General features: G+C 41.2%; 2 protein-coding genes across 2 annotated transcripts; both read left to right on the top strand.

Annotated features, from left to right (window-relative positions):
• Positions 1-1,315: 1,315 nt before the first annotated feature.
• Positions 1,316-9,476, top strand: znf653 (zinc finger protein 653). The gene is made up of 10 exons (XM_085784889.1): positions 1,316-1,656; positions 1,819-1,859; positions 2,712-3,020; positions 3,138-3,685; positions 4,958-5,135; positions 6,545-6,629; positions 6,780-6,897; positions 6,985-7,099; positions 7,192-7,291; positions 7,413-9,476. The coding sequence occupies exons 1-10, from the start codon at positions 1,361-1,363 to the stop codon at positions 7,588-7,590; spliced, it is 1,968 nt and encodes a 655-aa protein (XP_085641015.1). The 5' UTR covers positions 1,316-1,360; the 3' UTR covers positions 7,591-9,476.
• A 2,618-nt stretch (positions 9,477-12,094) lies between these two features.
• tspan34b (tetraspanin 34b) lies at positions 12,095-17,401 on the top strand. Its single transcript, XM_085784887.1, has 8 exons — positions 12,095-12,342; positions 14,300-14,376; positions 14,954-15,169; positions 15,977-16,051; positions 16,158-16,265; positions 16,363-16,500; positions 16,599-16,691; positions 16,801-17,401. Exons 2-8 carry the CDS (start codon positions 14,320-14,322, stop codon positions 16,858-16,860), a joined length of 747 nt encoding a protein of 248 aa, XP_085641013.1. The 5' UTR covers positions 12,095-12,342; positions 14,300-14,319; the 3' UTR covers positions 16,861-17,401.
• Positions 17,402-18,301: the final 900 nt, after the last annotated feature.

The following is an 18,301-nucleotide window of genomic DNA, read 5'->3' as shown; positions in this document are numbered from 1 at the left end:
TAGAAGGGTCTAGTCCAAAAAAAAAAAAAAAATCTTCACCTGGTTATCTCACACATACACACAGTCTCTCTCTCTCTCTCTCCCTCTCTCACGCACGCACGCACGCGCACACACACACACACACACACACACAGACACGTAGCCTACGCACGCGCACACACACACACAAACACTTATACACACACGCACGCACACACACCCGACGATATTGCTCAATTAAAAAATAAATAAATAAATAAAAAAGACGATATATGCAGCTCATATCGACGGCCTTTCTGGTCTGTTATCGCCATGTCATTAAGTCTGGTGCTCCCAGTGAGTTTAGAAACTAGATTCTCCACTTCGTTCATGTTAGCAAAGACAGTTTAGAGCAGTAAAGTAATGCTACCTGTGATGCTAGCGCCTAGCGCCGCTGTTTCTGTCTTCTCCCTCCCACAACAACACAACTTTTCCTCCGGTTCCTGTCATTGGTCTGAAAACAGCGGTGTTGGGCTAAATGAAATTAGCCCCAACGACAAGTGAACCAAGGGGGCGGGACATGACGCCTGTCAATCACTGACCCTGCGTCAGCCCCCTGCTGATTGGTCAGAACCGATCGGCCTGTGGGCTAAATGAAATTAGCCCCAACAGTCGGTCAATGGCGAGGGCGGGACATGGCACCTGTCAATCATCCACAGTCGGAAAATGAATGAGAGCAGACTCAGTGAGCTGGGGCTGATTAAAATTAGCCCATTTAGAGATATCCGGTGTTTTTCTTGAAACTATTTAATATTGTTGCCAGTTCCGATTTTACTAAGACTTAGAACAATCTTTTGTATGTTATTTAGAGAATATAATATAGGCTATATATAATATTTTTTCCTCATCTTTTGTTGTGTAATGCAGGGAGGGCTTAGCCCCACTAGCCCATTGATACCAGCCGTCACTGGTAACGAGTAATCAAAAAAGTTACTGTTTCCCCCGTTACCGCTAGTGACATTATTGCCTTTATATAATTTTTCAGTCCATCAACTAGTCGGGAAAAAAACAGTTCTGGGTAACTCAGTAACATCCTCCGCACAGCCAGAGTGGGCGAGTCCAAGTAATTTGACATATTTTAGCATTTTATAAAATAAAATAACGCAATACTTCTCCTTGATTGTAATTTGTTACTTTTATAATGTAGGAATTCAGTTACTAATTCAGTACTTTTTGGGGCACGTAACGTTGGGGAGCTGGTAACTATAACTTTTTTTTTTTAAAGTAACGTGCACAACAATACAACAACAACAACAAAAAAAGCCTCCCTCGGTGCTTCCGGTGAGTTCTCATACAACTTCCGGGACGCCGGGCAATCACAACATCAGCTGTTACGGCCAAGATGGCGCAGAGCCTGGCAGAGTTGGAGGTTCCCCTGGACGCCGACCCCGCCGGGGACCAGGAGAAAGGAGCTCTGAGGCGCTGCAGAGGACGACCCCGGCTCACGGACTCTGACCGAGCTCAGAGGCGCCTTGAATCCCGAAAGAAGTACGACGTGAGGAGGGTGTACCTGGGAGAGGCGCACAAGCTGTGGAGTGAGCTCCGCAGACGGACCAGTCTGAGCGATGCTGGACTGGCAGAGTATCTGATCCTGCTTAACTCCACATACGGAGAAAAATACCAGCAGAAACACTGTGGGTAGGTGTTTCTACACACTGACAGTACCGACCTACAGGTCTTTACCCGGATGAGCTGCTGCCTCCACTCTGTCAGTATCAACACTGCTGCTACTGACAGCGTTTAAGATGAATTGCTTTAATCCACTTATGCTTTTCAAAATGATGTTATTCTGCATTGCAGGAAGAAGCTGGCCTCAGAGGTCTCTGTAAAACAGAAAAAAGGTAAGTGGTGCCATCAACAGGAAGAGGATTGTTTCCTCTATTAGTCACACAGGGTTTGTGAGTGTGTTAGCTGGTTCTATTGAAATCATTGTTCATGTAGCAAAGTTAATTAGATTCAATAAGCCAGACAAATATGTCATTTGTTCTGCTCATTCTGAAATGTGCTCTGCTGCTTTTTGTTCACTTAATGTGAAATAGACAAGAGACAGGATTGATTTATATTATTTATCTATTTAATTTTGGCAACTTCATTCCCACAGAGACAATTCAATAAGATATATGCCTTATTTATTCATCATTTGGCCTAAAAGTCAAAAACTGGACTTGTGAATCAGAGTTGTATCAGTCCGTCCATCCTTTTTCTTTTGCTTATTTGGGTCTGTGTCAGGGTTCCAGCAGTTGTAGCTCTTGGTAATTACAGTAATTGATTAGTTCCCTGGCAGAAAATTAAAATTTGTAAATATTGTGATAAACTGTGATTAATTGACTCTTTAGCACGTTTCAACCTGAACTATGAGGTTTTAGATCTGATAGTGATTCAAATGTGTTTGTTCTTTTGTAGAAAGAGATTTTGACTTGATATCTTTCAATCTGACTTTAAAACAGAAAACTAATTTATTACCTCTTAATTATGTTCCTATATATTATATTGCTGAATCTGATAGTGTTTATATTTTTCAGTCCTCACCTCATAGAAGATTATTGATTGTACTGTGTGTAATCCATTTGCTCAGAGCCTTGGTGCTGTCCCTCTCTTAAATGCTCATCAACATGCGACTGTAATCTAATGAGTGAATTTACAAGTAGACTCAGACTTTTTCTCTTCATCTGTTAACTTTCCTCGCTCCCCAGGCCGGAAGGACCGCGTGTCCAGCCTTCAGAGCCTGGTGTGTTGGTACCAGGAACATTCCCGCTCCTGCCCTCACGAGCCGCAGCTCAAGGCCCTGGAGCCCCAGCTCAATTTCTCCACTGCTGCTATCTGGCAATGTGACTCTAATCACTCATTTGTGCAATACCTCTTCTCACCACCGAGGGAGGCAAGTGACTCGGAGCACGAGGAAGGAGTGAACGGAGAAGAGAACGCAGCAAAAAGTGACCTGCTGGCGTCTAAAGGTGCTGTGAGCAGGAGGAGAAGAAAGGAGACTCACAAACCATTCAGAGGTGGATATTATGTCAACATGTTTTGGGATTCTTAGGAAGTTAAACATTCAACATTTGTTGGTAAATCCTCAATTCCATGATGATCAACATGTTTCGTATTCATCTGTTTTTTTGTAGATGTGGAAGAAAATGAAGATGTTTCTGAGGTACAACATACAACCATGAGCCCAGCTGAAGATGCTGCTGCTCTCAACCACCAGCCCAGTATGGACGCTTCATCCAAGGATGTTCCACTGACAGAGCAGCCTGTGTGGGAGATGGAGATGGTCATGGAGCGACAGGAAGGCTCCCCCGCTGCGGCGTTTCACTACATCCCCTCAGAAGAGGAGGCCGAGGAGGCAGAGGATCTGAGGCGAGGCCGAGACGAAGAGGGGGAAGGGGGAGAAGAAGAGAGACTCACAGAAGAAGAGGAAGAAATCAGGGCTATACCACACAGTTACGACTGTGTTACTGTGACGGCGTCTTTAGCTGATAAACTGGAGAAGACAGACGAGGACCCGGTGTTGTCGCAGAGCTCTGTCCAACTGGGCTCTCAGCCTCAGCTGTCAATCCCACCGCCCATGCAGGTACAAGAGCAGAGAGGGCTGTTTGACCCCCACACTCTGCAGACAGTGGTGACCAGCTGTGAGATTCCTGACCAGAGGACGGCATTGGAAGGCTCACAGGTACACGAATGAATAGAGATATAGAGTGCCGAAGCGGAAGCAGGAAGTAACGGCCCCATGGGTCCTCAATTCGAAAAAAGGCTCCATAGAAATGAACGGGAGTCCAAGATTTATTTCGTGATCCGTTTGAATTGTGCCATGACAAAAAAATATGTCCTCTACCTGTTTAAAACATCACGTTTCATGCCGAGAAATTGGCAGTTTATCGTAAAACGGCAACAGAAGAATGTATTTTGTGTGACGACGCTCTACGGACTACAGATCTGTGTCCCTCAAAAAATACGTCACCAACTGACACGGGAAAGGGCGGCATTTGGTGTGTGACGTCACCTACGCGACTTGTAGTCTTTCTGGTTACGGATTCTTCGGAATTTTATTTTACAATAGGTTTACAACAAACTGCTGATTTCTCGGCATGAAACGTGATGTTTTAAACAGGTAGAGGACATATTTTTTTGTCATGGCACAATTCAAACAGATCACAAAATAAATCTTGGACTCACGTTCATTTCTATGGAGCCTTTTTTCGAATTGAGGACCCATGGGGCCGTTACTTCCTGCTTCCGCTTCGGCACTCTATAACAGGGAATGTGCTTTTATTTTCTTTAAAGGGATAGTTCAACATTTTGGCAAATTGGCCCATTGCCATAATCCCTATAGTTTTAAGCTATTTTTAGAACGGCGGAGCAGAGCAGTGAGCTGCTCAGAACTATGCTACGGAGGTTGCGAGACCGAGTTGTTTTCGAGGCAAATGCAGAGACTGCTTGCTGAAAAACTGCCCCGGAAGGATTGCGCATCAGCGGTTTTGCATGAATTTACCTTGAAAACAACTCTGTCTCGTAATGTTCCGTTATTATCTCATAGCGTGGTGAATGTGTAGGTCACAACTTGTCCACCAGAGCATTTTGGAGTTGTTGGATTGTGTATTTGATGAGTTTTATGAGGTAAACCAAGAAATCCCATTAGCCTCCGTAGCGTAGCTCTGAGCAGCTCACAACTCTGCTCCACCGTTCTAAAAATAGCTTGCACCGACAATTGAAGGTAAGAACCTACTCCTAAAACTATAGGGATTATGGCAATGGGCCAATTTAAAAAGAACAAGAAGCCAGCAACACTCAGTGTCTTTCTGATGTCTTTATTGCCTCACTGGTACAGGCAACTACCACAGACCGGTTTCAACAGTCAGTCTTCGTCAGTGTGTGTGGGCCAATTTGCCACAATGTTGAACTATCCCCCTAAAAGTGACAATAGTTTTTACTCTTCCTTATACAGCTGATCATCATTACCGGCCCCAGCTATGAGGCACTGGCATCAGAGGGCATCCAGCTCAACATGGGAGGAGGAAACGTGGAGGAAGTCACTTGCACTGTCATCGGCGGCGTCACCTACAACCAGGTGTGCTCATGTGACTCCAAAATCAGAACAGCGGAGGATGAAGACTCCATGACAGGTGTGCAACATTCATCATGACTGACAGTGCATTTTAAAAATAGTATTCATGTGTGTGAAAGGTGGCTGAATCCAAATCCAAAGTCCAGATTTGCTCACATTTATACATATGATACATGCGTTCGTGTGAACCTGTGAAATGCTTTTGCATCGATTTTCGAAGCTCATTGTAACCTCTGATTAAAAAAACTTTTATTTCAGAATTATTATTGTAAAAAAAATAACACTCAAAATGTAAGTCCTCAGGAGTCTGGATGCAGGATTATAGGCTGTAAATGTAGGAGATGTACTATCAAACCTAGCACAGAATGCTAATGTGTTAATGGCAACCAATGGCTTCCATGTACTGTATTTCAGGAACTTTAGGACTCATTTCCCTGTAACAAGAAATGTCTATGCATGGACTTGAAAGTACACATGGTCATTGATGTTTTATGCAAACATCTTGTCATTTGATCTAAACTGAGCTAAGACCTGTAACCAGCATACTGTGACGAGATGTGTCTAGGTGTATACTCAACATACAGCAAGCCACACAGAAGTTGTTACGATGAACAACAAATACAGAGGTACAAATTGTGATGTTCTACACAAAAATGAATGTTGACGTCTAACTGCAGAGAGCTACTTTGCTTTCTGCATCTTTCTCAGTGAGATTTGAGAAACGCGTCTCAAATATATCCAAATAGCTTAAATCATTAAATGCTTGTACTGTGAGCTGTATAATGTAAACAGAATACAGTAAGTAATGGACCATTGCTCAGATTTGTGTGTGTAGGAAATTTAACCACGTCACCTAACTGCACCCCTTTCGTCTGCACTGGTTTAGACAGAGAGTTTATCTTTATACTCATCTCCTAATATTTGAATAAAAGTATTGGATAGAAACATGTAAATAATATCACATTTTCTTTTTGGAAATTCAGTGAAAATTTATGTAAAATATTCATGGAAAATTTACTTGTATGAATCCTTTTCGGAGCAGATCCAAAACTCACCCCAAGATAAATTATAGGGTCAGTTTCCCAGCATTGATCATATAGAAAGCAATGACTGACACCTGAAATCCTGTGTTATAGTACATATTTCTCCTTCTCGGCCCAGGAGCCATAGACGTAATGTAAAAATGTCACCCCCCCTTTTTTTTATTTACCTTTTTTACTATTGTTTTGAATTCTGTTACCTTATGTGTGATTAAGTTATTTGGTGACGAATGGCTATGTGTGTGTTCAATTGCCAACATAATTTCGTTGTAGCAATACAATGACTAATAAACGTCCTTATGTCCTTAAAATGTAAATCGTAGTGAAAATCATCAAGCTGCCAGTCCACACGTCAGGAGACCTTTAGACTCAGTAGAAATCTGCATGACTCATTTTCTCATCAGATTTTCACACTGTTTCTCTGCAGGGTTGAGTGACAAACAGCTGCTGCAGCCCACTGTTGACGCTCTAGAGCTGAATGGTGACAGAGAGCTGCAGAGGAGTCTGAGCAGGTTTGTGCTACACATACGCGGCATGGTGAAGTGACTCTCAGACAGGCTGATGAGGAAGGATTTGAGAGGGAGAAGCTCTGTGGAGATATTAAATCACCTCAAATTTGTGTTTTCTTGTGGTAGTGAACTCCACAGTGTCTGTTTTTGCAGCGTCAGGTCAAAGAGAAACAGAAGAGGCCCCGTCATTGAGGCTGATGGGATGCTTAAGATGTTCCACTGTCCATACGAGGGCTGCAGTCAAGTCTACGTAGCTATTAGCAGCTTTCAGGTACAGCAACATCTTTGAGTCATATACTTCATGCTTCAGTTTGTTTTGCAGGAGACTGACCCAACCCTTTTGTTTCATGCTCTGTAGAATCATGTGAACCTAGTTCACAGGAAAGGGAGGACGAAGGTTTGCCCCCATCCAGGCTGTGGAAAAAAGTTCTACTTGTCAAACCACCTTCATCGGCATATGATCATCCATTCAGGTTGGCCCACAGAGACACACCTGTCATGTCAGAGTGTCTTCTTCACAAACCTCCAGATTTAACTGGATCTTTTTTCTTTTTTTCTTTTACAGGTGTAAGAGATTTCATCTGTGAGACATGTGGAAAGTCGTTCAAGCGTAAGAATCACCTGGAGGTTCACAGGCGGACCCACACAGGAGAAACACCCCTCCAGTGAGTTACCAATGCGGAGAACATAATTTTTACACAGTCTGGGTGAGAAGTCTGTAGTCACCTCTCTATTTTCTCTTCCCTGTTGCTTCCCTCTCAACTCCCCACCCACATCATCTGTCAGATGTGAAATATGTGGCTACCAGTGTCGCCAGCGTGCATCCCTGAACTGGCACATGAAGAAGCACACTCCAGAAGCCCACTACAACTTCACCTGTGAGTACTGTGACAAGAGGTTTGAGAAGCTGGACAGTGTTAAATTCCACAAGTTAAAGAGCCACCCAGACAAGCAGGCCACCTGAGGTGCTGGAGTACTGCTGACAGGAGCTGGACACATCTGGGTCGGCCCTCGGAAACCAAAGCAAAGACTTCCAGTGAAGAAAAAGACTTTACTTTGCTTCTTGAGTCGAGGACAATATGAACATCTCCATACAGGCAGTGGATAAAGTGAGTCTCTAACAGCTGTGCAGGACACGGCAGGGAAGAAAATCTTAACCCACTATTGATTGATGATGTCCAACTGACTATTAGCACCACCCGAACCCCTCTCCTGAACAGTGATCATCCAATCCTAGCTAAACCACCATAACTCGGCTAGCAGCTAACTAGCAGCTCTGTCAAGCTCTGGATGTCGCTACAGAAGTAGCGAATGACTGATGCTCCGAATAAAAAGGCTGGTGTTTTTTGTTTTTGTTTTTTGTTTTTTTATCCGTACTAAAACCAAAATCACAAGAGCAAAAGTGTAGAGAATACATTAATGCAAACCTTAGCATGGCTGGCTAACTAGCTAACAGCCTACAATATTTCATACTAAATGTTACAATTTGAAAAGCTCCATTTACAACCAGCTCATCCGCTGTGTAAAGTCTCCGCACATTTTGGTCCAGGATGCTGTCAGAGTTAGGCTAACATTAGCAGCTCTGTCCTGCGAACAACATTTACATTCCAGCACCCGAAACCACAGTGATTTTTCCTCATGATAAAAGTTGTTCATGTGTAACATCAAAGGTAGAACACAGTGTTACACTTTTGTAGTGCTAATGTAACCAACCATTCTTGCTTGATTGTGACAAAGCTAAGCAACTAATGTTGCATTTGGCCAGACTAACAGTCTAACGGTAGCCTACTATTGTTTCTCCTTATTATACTAAAAATACAAGGAGCTCTTACTGCAATACAAGACACAGTGCTGGTCTTTATTACCATGTCTTCCACATGGGTCGTCAGCTAATGAGGACACTGATTTTTTTTTTTTTTTTTTTGCCTGAGATTTGCCGCCTTAGCCTTGGTCTTTTTAGTGATCAAGTTCATACAACCTTGTTTACAGCGTTCCTGTGTAAAAACATCTGGAGGCACTAACGTCAACATAACGTAATTAGCTAGCTGAACTAGCTTGCTAGTTAGAGCAGATAAAATCCTTTAATAGCAGTTGTCACCTGCCAAAATCAACAGCTGTCAGCTAGAGTGAGGACTGGAGCATGCTTTTTGTCTACCTCGGAACACAACTGTCCATCATTTAAAGACTAAAGATTTCAAGTGGAAACTGTGTCATCACTGCCGTGGTAAGGTGCATATTACTGAACATAGGCCCTGCTGGAGGTCGGGGGTTAAGGTTTAGTGAACAGTTGATAGAAGCTCAATAGAAAATAATTTCCTTTAAACAAATATTTTTTGTAGTGTTTGTAAAACACTGGCATGATCTTTTAAAGAATATGGTCTAAACATTGCTCAGCCCATTGATTAATACAACATTAAGAAAGATTATTGATGTTGAACAATGTGGTAGATAGGAAGATATTACTACATAGATTAAAGTATACATGTGAAATATATATTAAAGATGAAAGGACGTTTAAGTTAAGGCGATGAATATGACTTGTCTGCTGCAGTACACTGCTTGTAGCCTAGTGACACAAATATAGATTCTTTCATTTCAGACATTCAAATTTGAGCATGTGTTGTGTGGGCCAGCACAGCAGTGTTGATCTAACATTTTCCTATCATGTGTTTACGCCATCCCAGCGTCGCGACTCACAGGCACCAATGACAAAATCCTGTGAGTTTAATGTGACAATCTCTCAGGAAAACTCACCTCTGTCCTCTTGTGTCCCTCTCCCGTTTTCTGTCTTGAAGTGAATGCTGTCTCCTCTGTCAGTTTTGTTAAATGATGAATCACTAAAATATACAAATATGACTCATGGTTGTATCCTAGCTTTTTCTGAAATATATTTGTGTGAAACAAATGGTTAATGTGCTCTTGCCTCTTGCATAATGCAGTCAAGGGTGTGTGTGTGTATGCACTAGTTGTGTTGAAGTGAGGGTGTGCATAAGTATGAAAAGGCACAAAAAGTGTTTAGAAAAGTATCTTGAAACCCAGTCATAGAGTGACTTTATGAATGTTGGACCCTTTTAAAGTCGGTTGAACGTTGGGTAACTGGTTTTTGAACGTTTGTGTAAATAGAAGGTTTAGCTCGGGGCAGCGTAGTCACACTGACTTGTGTCATAAATATCAAGAGAGGTCATTACTAGAAGGTACATTTGGGATTAAAGGTGAAATATTTGAAATGCAGTTTGATGATCAAATATATATGAGGAATTATCTATTTTCTTTATACAGGTCACACCTGCCACAGTCTCCTCCCCTCTCTTTGCAGTTGCTTTAGTTTCTCCCACCTGACACTCTCGGGATTGTGACGTTTAGAGACGGTAAATATCACATTGTATGTTGTCTAAGGACCTCTGAACCACAGTGAATGGAAAACAGGGACAAAAGAAAAGAGAAATTACAAGAAGAGCTATTCTCTGATATTGACAAAGCATGAATCCAGCATACAGTCACAACCATATACATACACACCTTGGCAAACAAACAGCTTGGGAACCTAGTCAGTGAACAGGTCAGAAATATGATGCAAAGCCCTAATATGTTTTGGAAGTGTACTCAGTCTCACACTGCTAGCGAGTATATTTGACTACTGGAGTATTATGTTCAGCTTTGCATGAACATGCGAGGGCTACATTTAGAATGCGCCCATGCTGTCCTCTTATTTGATTGGATGATTATCAGACAGAGAGCGTATTCTACTGTGCTGTGGTCTGTGCAAATCAGCACAACATCCACAACAACTTCAAGGTAAATAACTTATTTTACCTCGCTGTGCTGTGGAAAAACACTCACACTGTACCTGTACGGCTTGAGTGGTCATATTGCTCTGAGTTCAGCTTGGTGAGTCACTGTCACATGACCAGACCTTTGACATGAACCAGTGAGACATTCACAGAAAGAGCTTGTCCTGGAAAGTCATCTTAATTGAGTTGAATAAACTTTTATTTTGCCTAAGCTGTGTTAAATATGACTTTTGAAGTGAAGATCTAAGTCCAAATTGTAGCCCTGGAAGAACCGACTGGTTCAGAGTTGTACACACAGCAACTTGTTTATAGAATAAGATAACCACAGGGAAGAGAAATATTATATAGTATGTTTCCCGCATATGATTTATAGTGTCATATTTTCCTCTCACAAGATTGACCATTGTAAAATGTCTCGTCTTTTTTTTCCAACACATATAAAGTGACTGACGTAGTATGTCAGTAATCAGAATAGAGGACTCAACCACATTAAAGGAAGCAGTGAGGTCAAGAAAAAAACAAATAAAAAACTAAAACAGTGTTTCCCATCAAGTCACTGGTATTATATCGCTTTAATTGTTTACTTTGATAAGGGCTATTTTAGCACTAGAGCTGAGTGATATTTGTCCAGTTGAGACTGAAACTTCCTTCTTGACCTTGGAAACAATAAGTGATCAAACAATCTCACAAGGTCTGTTTAGTAGCTTGGACCTGGAGCTTTTTATTATATTGTTTATCATCTGTGACTTTTCACCATGAATTGAATACTTCATTTTATAACTGTTAAGAAAACACACTTAAAAGCCAAAAGTGGCTGAGAATTTCCTGAGCTCAACAGTGGAGTGGCAGTCTTTAAGTTCAGTTCACAGTGAGGTGAAAGATGAGAGAATGAGCTGTCGCTAACACTGGTCGTATCATTTATTTCCACTGTTGGTTAGGAGCATTCATAAATATCCAGTAACAGTGAAGTGGGTAAGTACACACTATTAAGCATTAGTTAAGCATGAATAAATACTGAATTCTTCATGCATGAATACTCAGTAGTATGTAGTTAGTGCTTTTCAATGATGAGTAAAACATTTTTAACTGTGTTTATAAACTACATACAAATGAGTATTCATGTGTGAATTCAGTATTTAATAGTGTGTACTTCTGTTATTATGTTACTGTGAAGAGTAATACTGATAGAAAGCAACATAATGAATAAAAGCAGGTAAAATGATAGAGAAAAGAGACAAACAATACAGTATAGCTACTTCACTATAAATACAACCAGGACCCAAGTGAATTGCTTTAGAATTAGAATACCACAATCAATTGTGTGGCCTTTCTGAACCCTATTGATCATGAGTTTTTCAGTTTAAAATCAGAGTGGAATCTGTTTATTCATTAACCTTTTTTTCAGAATTTGCTGGAGAGGGAAACATTGAAAAGTTCAGATTCATTAAATATCATTTTACAACCTCAGAGCAGAGGCACATGCTCACCTTGGTGTAGCTGCTTCACACAGGTGAGCTATCTTCCTCTCTCTCTCTCTCTCTGTCCCCTCCCTCCCTTAGGAGCGACAAGCCTAACTCCATGGTGATGCGTGTTATTACTCAGTCGCTTTGGTCACACCCACCTGCTCCACTCCTCCCTCTCTCCTGCACTTATAACCAGCTGGGACTCTTAAAATAAGAGCAGAAAGCAGAAAAAGTCACTTAGAAGATCCTTTATATCCGACAGAGTGACAGAGCCACAGGAAGCGGCAGACAGAGGGAGCATTGTGGAGGATTTTCAGAGGGAAGAAGAATAGTACTCTCGTGTGCTCCTGTTATCTCACCGTCTGCCTGCTCCCACAGGAACAGCCTCCATCACCACGGTGAAGGTAGAGACTCTGAGCAGTGGCTCAGCCTGAGCACATCGTTGGATTTCTCCTGTGAAAGGTAAGAATGACTCCACTGAGACTGGCGGGAAAGCAGCTTCTTCTTCTTAGTTTGAAGTCTTTGGGTTATTTTTCAAGTCCTGTACCATTGTAGGGAGGGATCCATCCAACAATGATCCTTTGTCCCCTGAGACCTGCCTCCAATTATTCCTCTCAAAGGCGTCCTTTGAGATTCCTCTTGTCCGCTCTGTTTTGGTGGAACTTGAATGGTCTGAGACAGTTTGGAGGTTTTGTGAATAACAAGAAAAGTAGATCACGCATCTACTGGCAAAATACACACATGTGGCATTTAGTATGTAACATACAAGGCAGAGCGTGTCTCTTTTTTTCCTTATGTGCTGCTGCATGATAAAATGAAAAAGAGATGTTCCTCATGGCTCGCTAGCTCATACTGAGATTTGCATGTGACTCGGGCTTGTTAATACATCACCAGGCTGACTCCTCAGTGTCAGAGTGCAGCCATTAAACCACAAGGAAGTGGGAAAAGCGAGGAGTGAAATGATAGAGGGAGTTTGTGGGAGTCAAGGCAACCACTTTGGGTTTTTTTTCTTTATTTTTTTCTCAAGGCTTCCTGGCGACCAAATGTATGATTAACTTGATGACAACCATCTTTACTGTATCAGCGCGAGTAGGTTAAATGAACTGACAAGCTACTTCCTGTTTTTGTTTGTCCAAGTGTGAAGAAATGATAGCAAAAATAAAAGTGAAAACATAACCATGGAGGCTGTAGGTGGAACAGTGGGCATGACTTTAATAATAGAGAGAGGAGAGCATGAGGGAGATCCCAGTTTTGAGAAAGCAGCCTGTTGCTACACACAATAGGGTTCTGCTCTGTCATTGTCCTTGGGGATAACAATTTGTCTGTTTTGTCACGCCACACAAAGAACACTGTTCCCCTTCTGGGAGGTCCACACACACCCACACGCACGCACGCACACACACACACACACACACACGAGTTGACATACATTTGGTGACAATCTTGAAGTGACTGGAGAACAGTGGAGGCTGAAAGGAGGGGGTAGAAGGTGGGAGGAGAAGATCCGGAGATAAGATGCTGTTATTTGTGTGCATGTGTTTGATGAGTCAAGATGATTAAGAAAGTGACTAATGTTTCGCACTTGTGTGAGCTCACAAACATTCAAACTAATGTGTTTTCTATGTATGTGTGTCAACAGATAGAGAGGCAGTTAATGTAAAGCCTGGCCTCCTCCCTGATTTTCATATTAAGGGCAGGAAGAACCACAGAGTTTCTTGTATGCAAATCAAACCAGTGACCCTGTTTCATGAGCTCTTATGACATCAACTGCATCCCCTCTAAGTTTGTTATAAAGTATTCCACTGTAGCACAAATTTTGAAAGGAAAATGAAAAGGTGCAAAACAAGGAAGCAGATCTGCATTTCCCGAGTTTGCTTCCTTTCCTCATTTGCATGAATGGTTTATCATTTAATTGGTATATTAAATCTTTCAAAAAAATACACTGTACTTCCCCGATCGTCCCCTCCCCACTTCTATTAATGCTAAACTAAACACAGCCCTCACCCAAGTTCCTTGACAGGTCCCGTGAATGTCCTTGGAGTGGCAATGAAAGGCGCTGGGCACGCCGAGTGTTTGAGGGAGATAAGTTATTAAGCTTTCAAAGGGTGAAAGGTGAAGAGCTGGGAAAGAGGCAGGTGTTTTCCCCTCCCTTGCTCTCAGCCTCCCACCGCACAGAGAAAACAACACAGTCCCACAGTAAATGTGTCACCTAATTGGCAACGCATAATGAGCTGGTGACAAGCAGGACAGCACATCAGCAAGATGAGTAATGTTGTACAGTACGCCAGTGGCGGTTACGTGTCTACAAAGTGTTGTTAAACTGGTATAAAAACAAAAAGTGATATGAAATTAAAAGAAATACTTTATGATGAAGAGTACTAGTTGATGTCGTGTTTTTTTCTTCCTTTTTCCTCTATAGGTTCAACATCAGAAGCAAAGATGGGATGTTTTGGGTTCCTCAAAGTCATGATGTTTGTTTTCAACGGCATCATCTTTGTAAGTAGTCATGTTTAATGAGAAACTATTCAAATATGTCATTCATTTTACACTTTATTTGTGTAAAGCAGATTGCAGTGTGAAAATAAATATGCAGGGAAGCAAAAGATATTTTATTTTGACGTTCCCATTCCCTTTTACCTACGTGTTTATTGTGTTTTTATACACTATGTGTATTTTTAGGTATTCTTTGTTTTTCTGTGATTTGTTTTTGTTTTTTTTGTTATTGTGCCATGTATTTCCCTCAGCTGCTGCTAATGATGTTTTAAATTTCCCCTCGGGGATCGATCTATCTATCTATCTATCTATCTATCTATCTATCTATCTATCTATCTATCTATCTATCTATCTATCTATCTATCTATCTATCTATCTATCTATCTATCTATTACAGTTGTGGTCCCGAGTGAAATGTACAAAAATGTTCTTTTTTTAATTATGCAGCTGCACAGCTTTAATTCACTTTTTACTAAACAGACACTGATTTTACCAGCATGTCTAATCATACATTAGCAGTAAACTGATAAAAATCAGTCGGATCTAGTGTTCACCTCCACTCTCTGTCTGTCTCCTCTAGCTGGCCGGCGTTGCCATCCTGGGTGTGGGGATCTGGGTGAAAGTAGACAGCGGCTCCATCCTCAACTTCATTGGGCAAATTGAGAATGCCCCAGCAGAGCTGACCCAGGTGCTGAACGTGGGCTACCTGTTGATTGCAATAGGAGCACTGCTGGTCGTCATCGGCTTTCTGGGCTGCTGTGGAGCCGTCAGAGAGAGCAAGTGTATGCTGATGCTGGTAGGTCGCTGTATGCTGCTTTATAATGGGGTCAACGAAAAGGTCTGAGCAGAAGTTAGAACCTGAACCGAAGGAAGTTTACTCTTCGGCCTCTGTAGGTGAAACAAATAAAACACTGTTGGCAAGGAAGAAAATACGTGTAGGTAATTTTCAAAATATGAAATGGTTAATTTTAGGAAGATCAAAGCTACATGGACACGTTAGCTGCTTAAATTGGTTGAGGAAGCTATTTGTAGGTTTTGCTGTTGCTAGTCAACATTAGCACTGCTGTTTCCTTTCTTTACTCACCAACATCTCCTCCAGAGGTGGAAACCAACACCAACCTTAACTCTGGTCTCAAGTTAGCATGCTAACCAGCTAGCCCTAGCCTGTCTCGTCACTTTCCGATAGCGACTCACTGTAGCCTCCAACCTGCCCTGAAGACGTAGTGCTGTTCAGAGTACGTGTTATAGACTTTGATTTAACAAAGACAATGTTGGTTGACACCCGCCACCAACATCTGACAAGAAACAACACTCAGCAGCAAAGAAACATAAAAACAGCTGGTTTTATTGGTTGGTTTTATTAAATTGTTTTAATTGTTTTTTTACTGTCATTTTATTGCACTACTGGGACCTAGGTGCAAATTTCTTTTCTTTTTTTCACGTGGAAGCATATAGAATATCAAGAAATGAACATTGAACCTTGGTGCATACAAAGCAGTCCCATGACATCAGTGACGATATTTTACAGTAACTGTAAAACACGTAACTTGGTTTTCATTATCCCATTCCAGTAAAGTGAATCCCTTTCTGATCATCTCCACAGTTTTTTATCATAGTGCTGCTGGTCTTCATAGCGGAGGTTGCAGGAGCAATCGTGATCTTGGTTTTCAGACCTTTGGTAAGTTATTGAAGAACTTTTTTCACATAAAGGAAATTAGTTGCTGTATCACGAGGGATGTTAACATCTGGGTCATGAATGAAAATGCTATGCTCTGTAATTTCAGGCTGATGACTTGTTCCAGAAGCTCGGCACGGCAGCGGTTCAGAACATCAGGAAAGACTATGGGGAAAATCCAGATGTTACAGGACTGTGGAACACCACAATGAGCACGGTACATGTTTCGACTGAATAAACCGTAAAGTGTGATCATTTTCACAGTGTTTCTCTAGTTCTTTGTTCAAATCCTTCTCTCTGTGTGTCCACATTAGCTAAAATGTTGTGGATTCTACAACTCCTCGGACTTCGTTGACTCCCCATATTATAAGGATCACGACAAGCTGTACCCACCACAGTGCTGTCCTGGCTATAGCTCTCCATGTAATCAGACAGTGGCTGACAGTGACATGGTATGGACTGTGACATTATAGAAGAAACAATAGAAACATTATCCAAAGCCATTTTGAATGAATAATACTTATTTTACCTCTCTACCTTATTCCCCCAGTCAATCCCTGGTTGCTTCCCAAAGATCAAGCATCTGATTGACGAAAACACTGTGGTTATTGTGGGGGTGGCGCTGGGGATTGCAGCTCTGGAGGTATGTTCTCGCCCTCTTTTCATTTTTAGGTCCCATTTTAACTCAGGATGAATAATAATAACTTTGTTGTTGTTGTTGTACTGGCTATTAATGCATATACTCTCCACAGATATGCGCCATGGTTGTCTCCATGATCCTTTTCTGCAGAGTAAAATCCATGAGTGCCTGAGTACAAATGGTGAAGCCCTGAGAAGGATAATATTAATCACTGGAACCTTTTCTACTTATGGCCTCTAGAGGAGTGAAGGGCTGTGCCTTTTTCTTGCAAAAATGCCTCATCACCAAAGACAGTTCATGTCCAATCTTGTGCAATCAAAGTAACTGAATGATATAACATCTATTTTTGCTACATTTAAATCTAACTGATGATGTATGAATGCATGCTATCTTTTTTCCTAAGACCACTACACGTAATAAAACAGGCCATAGGCTACACACGCGCACACACACACACACACACACATACACTAGAGATTATTTTCATTGTTCAGCAGTGCTACTACCTGTGACACATGGCCAGTCATTGAGGAATTACGTGATTTCTGTGTTCACTGTGATGATGAAACAAAGGTTGGACTGTTGGTCACAGGAACCACTATTGTGAGTGTTGTTGCCACAAAGCAGCTTGTAAAATAGGAACAGAAGTTATGAATTATTTGTATGTATATTGTATGGTGATCAGTTTTGAAATAAAGTGCAAAGTGTTTCTAGAGACTGGTGAGTTTTCATGTTGTGTGAAATGACTGAGGCAATATACATCAGGTAGCCTATTTGTGCAATTGCTTTTATAGGTGAGGTTTAAATATAAGCCCGTAGTGGGTTTCTACCTCACCCGCATATGTTTTTATTTTTATTTCTTTCTATTTCATTGTTGCTTTTATATTATATACCGTATATACGTATATATTTATCGTGCAAATAAACATAATAACATAAAAGGCCCTTCGTATATACCTAGATCCTCTTTTATCGAACAGTTAACAACTGAACATGTCTGATAGATAAACTCACTGTCACACAAGCACACACAGGTTAAAAGAGTTGCCTGAAACTATAAAAAGTGGAAAACCACAAACTAAGAATCCTACACTAAAATTGTGTGTTGATGAGAAAACATATAATACTGTATATAGGCAAAAAATAATATTTTTAGTTTATTTCGTTTCATTTGAAAAAATATATATAGCTTGGACCAAATGCTGTTCACCCTCACATTGAGGTAAGTGGGCTCATGCTTTCTAGCAGCAGAATTAGTTCTGGTGTGAAATGTTACCTCAGAGTGAGTGGATTAATAAAAGCAGAGCAATACAAGAGGCGAACAGGCATCACTATTTCATTTGATCATTATTCATGATAAAAATATCAAAGAATGAAAAATCCTGTACAGTGATGAAGCAGATACTGGCAGAAGCTGAACGTCACAGCATGTCACCTACTGTACATTACAATGATTAATTCATCATGAATTAATGGGTATTGTGACATTGTGTCAAGAGAACGCCTCAGCATGTTTACATTTTGTGAATGATATCTGCTAATGGCCTTTATCCAAACATTGTTTTTGCATGTGTTTGTTTGTCCGTGTGGGAGAGTGTACGTGTCTTAATCCA

Source organism: Trachurus japonicus, chromosome 8 (genome assembly GCF_045865225.1).
Source record: "Trachurus japonicus isolate A0001 chromosome 8, Traja_1.0".
In the NCBI taxonomy this organism is placed as follows: domain Eukaryota; kingdom Metazoa; phylum Chordata; class Actinopteri; order Carangiformes; family Carangidae; genus Trachurus; species Trachurus japonicus.
Note: the sequence above shows the minus strand (reverse complement) of the source record. Positions and strands in the feature narration are given on the sequence as shown.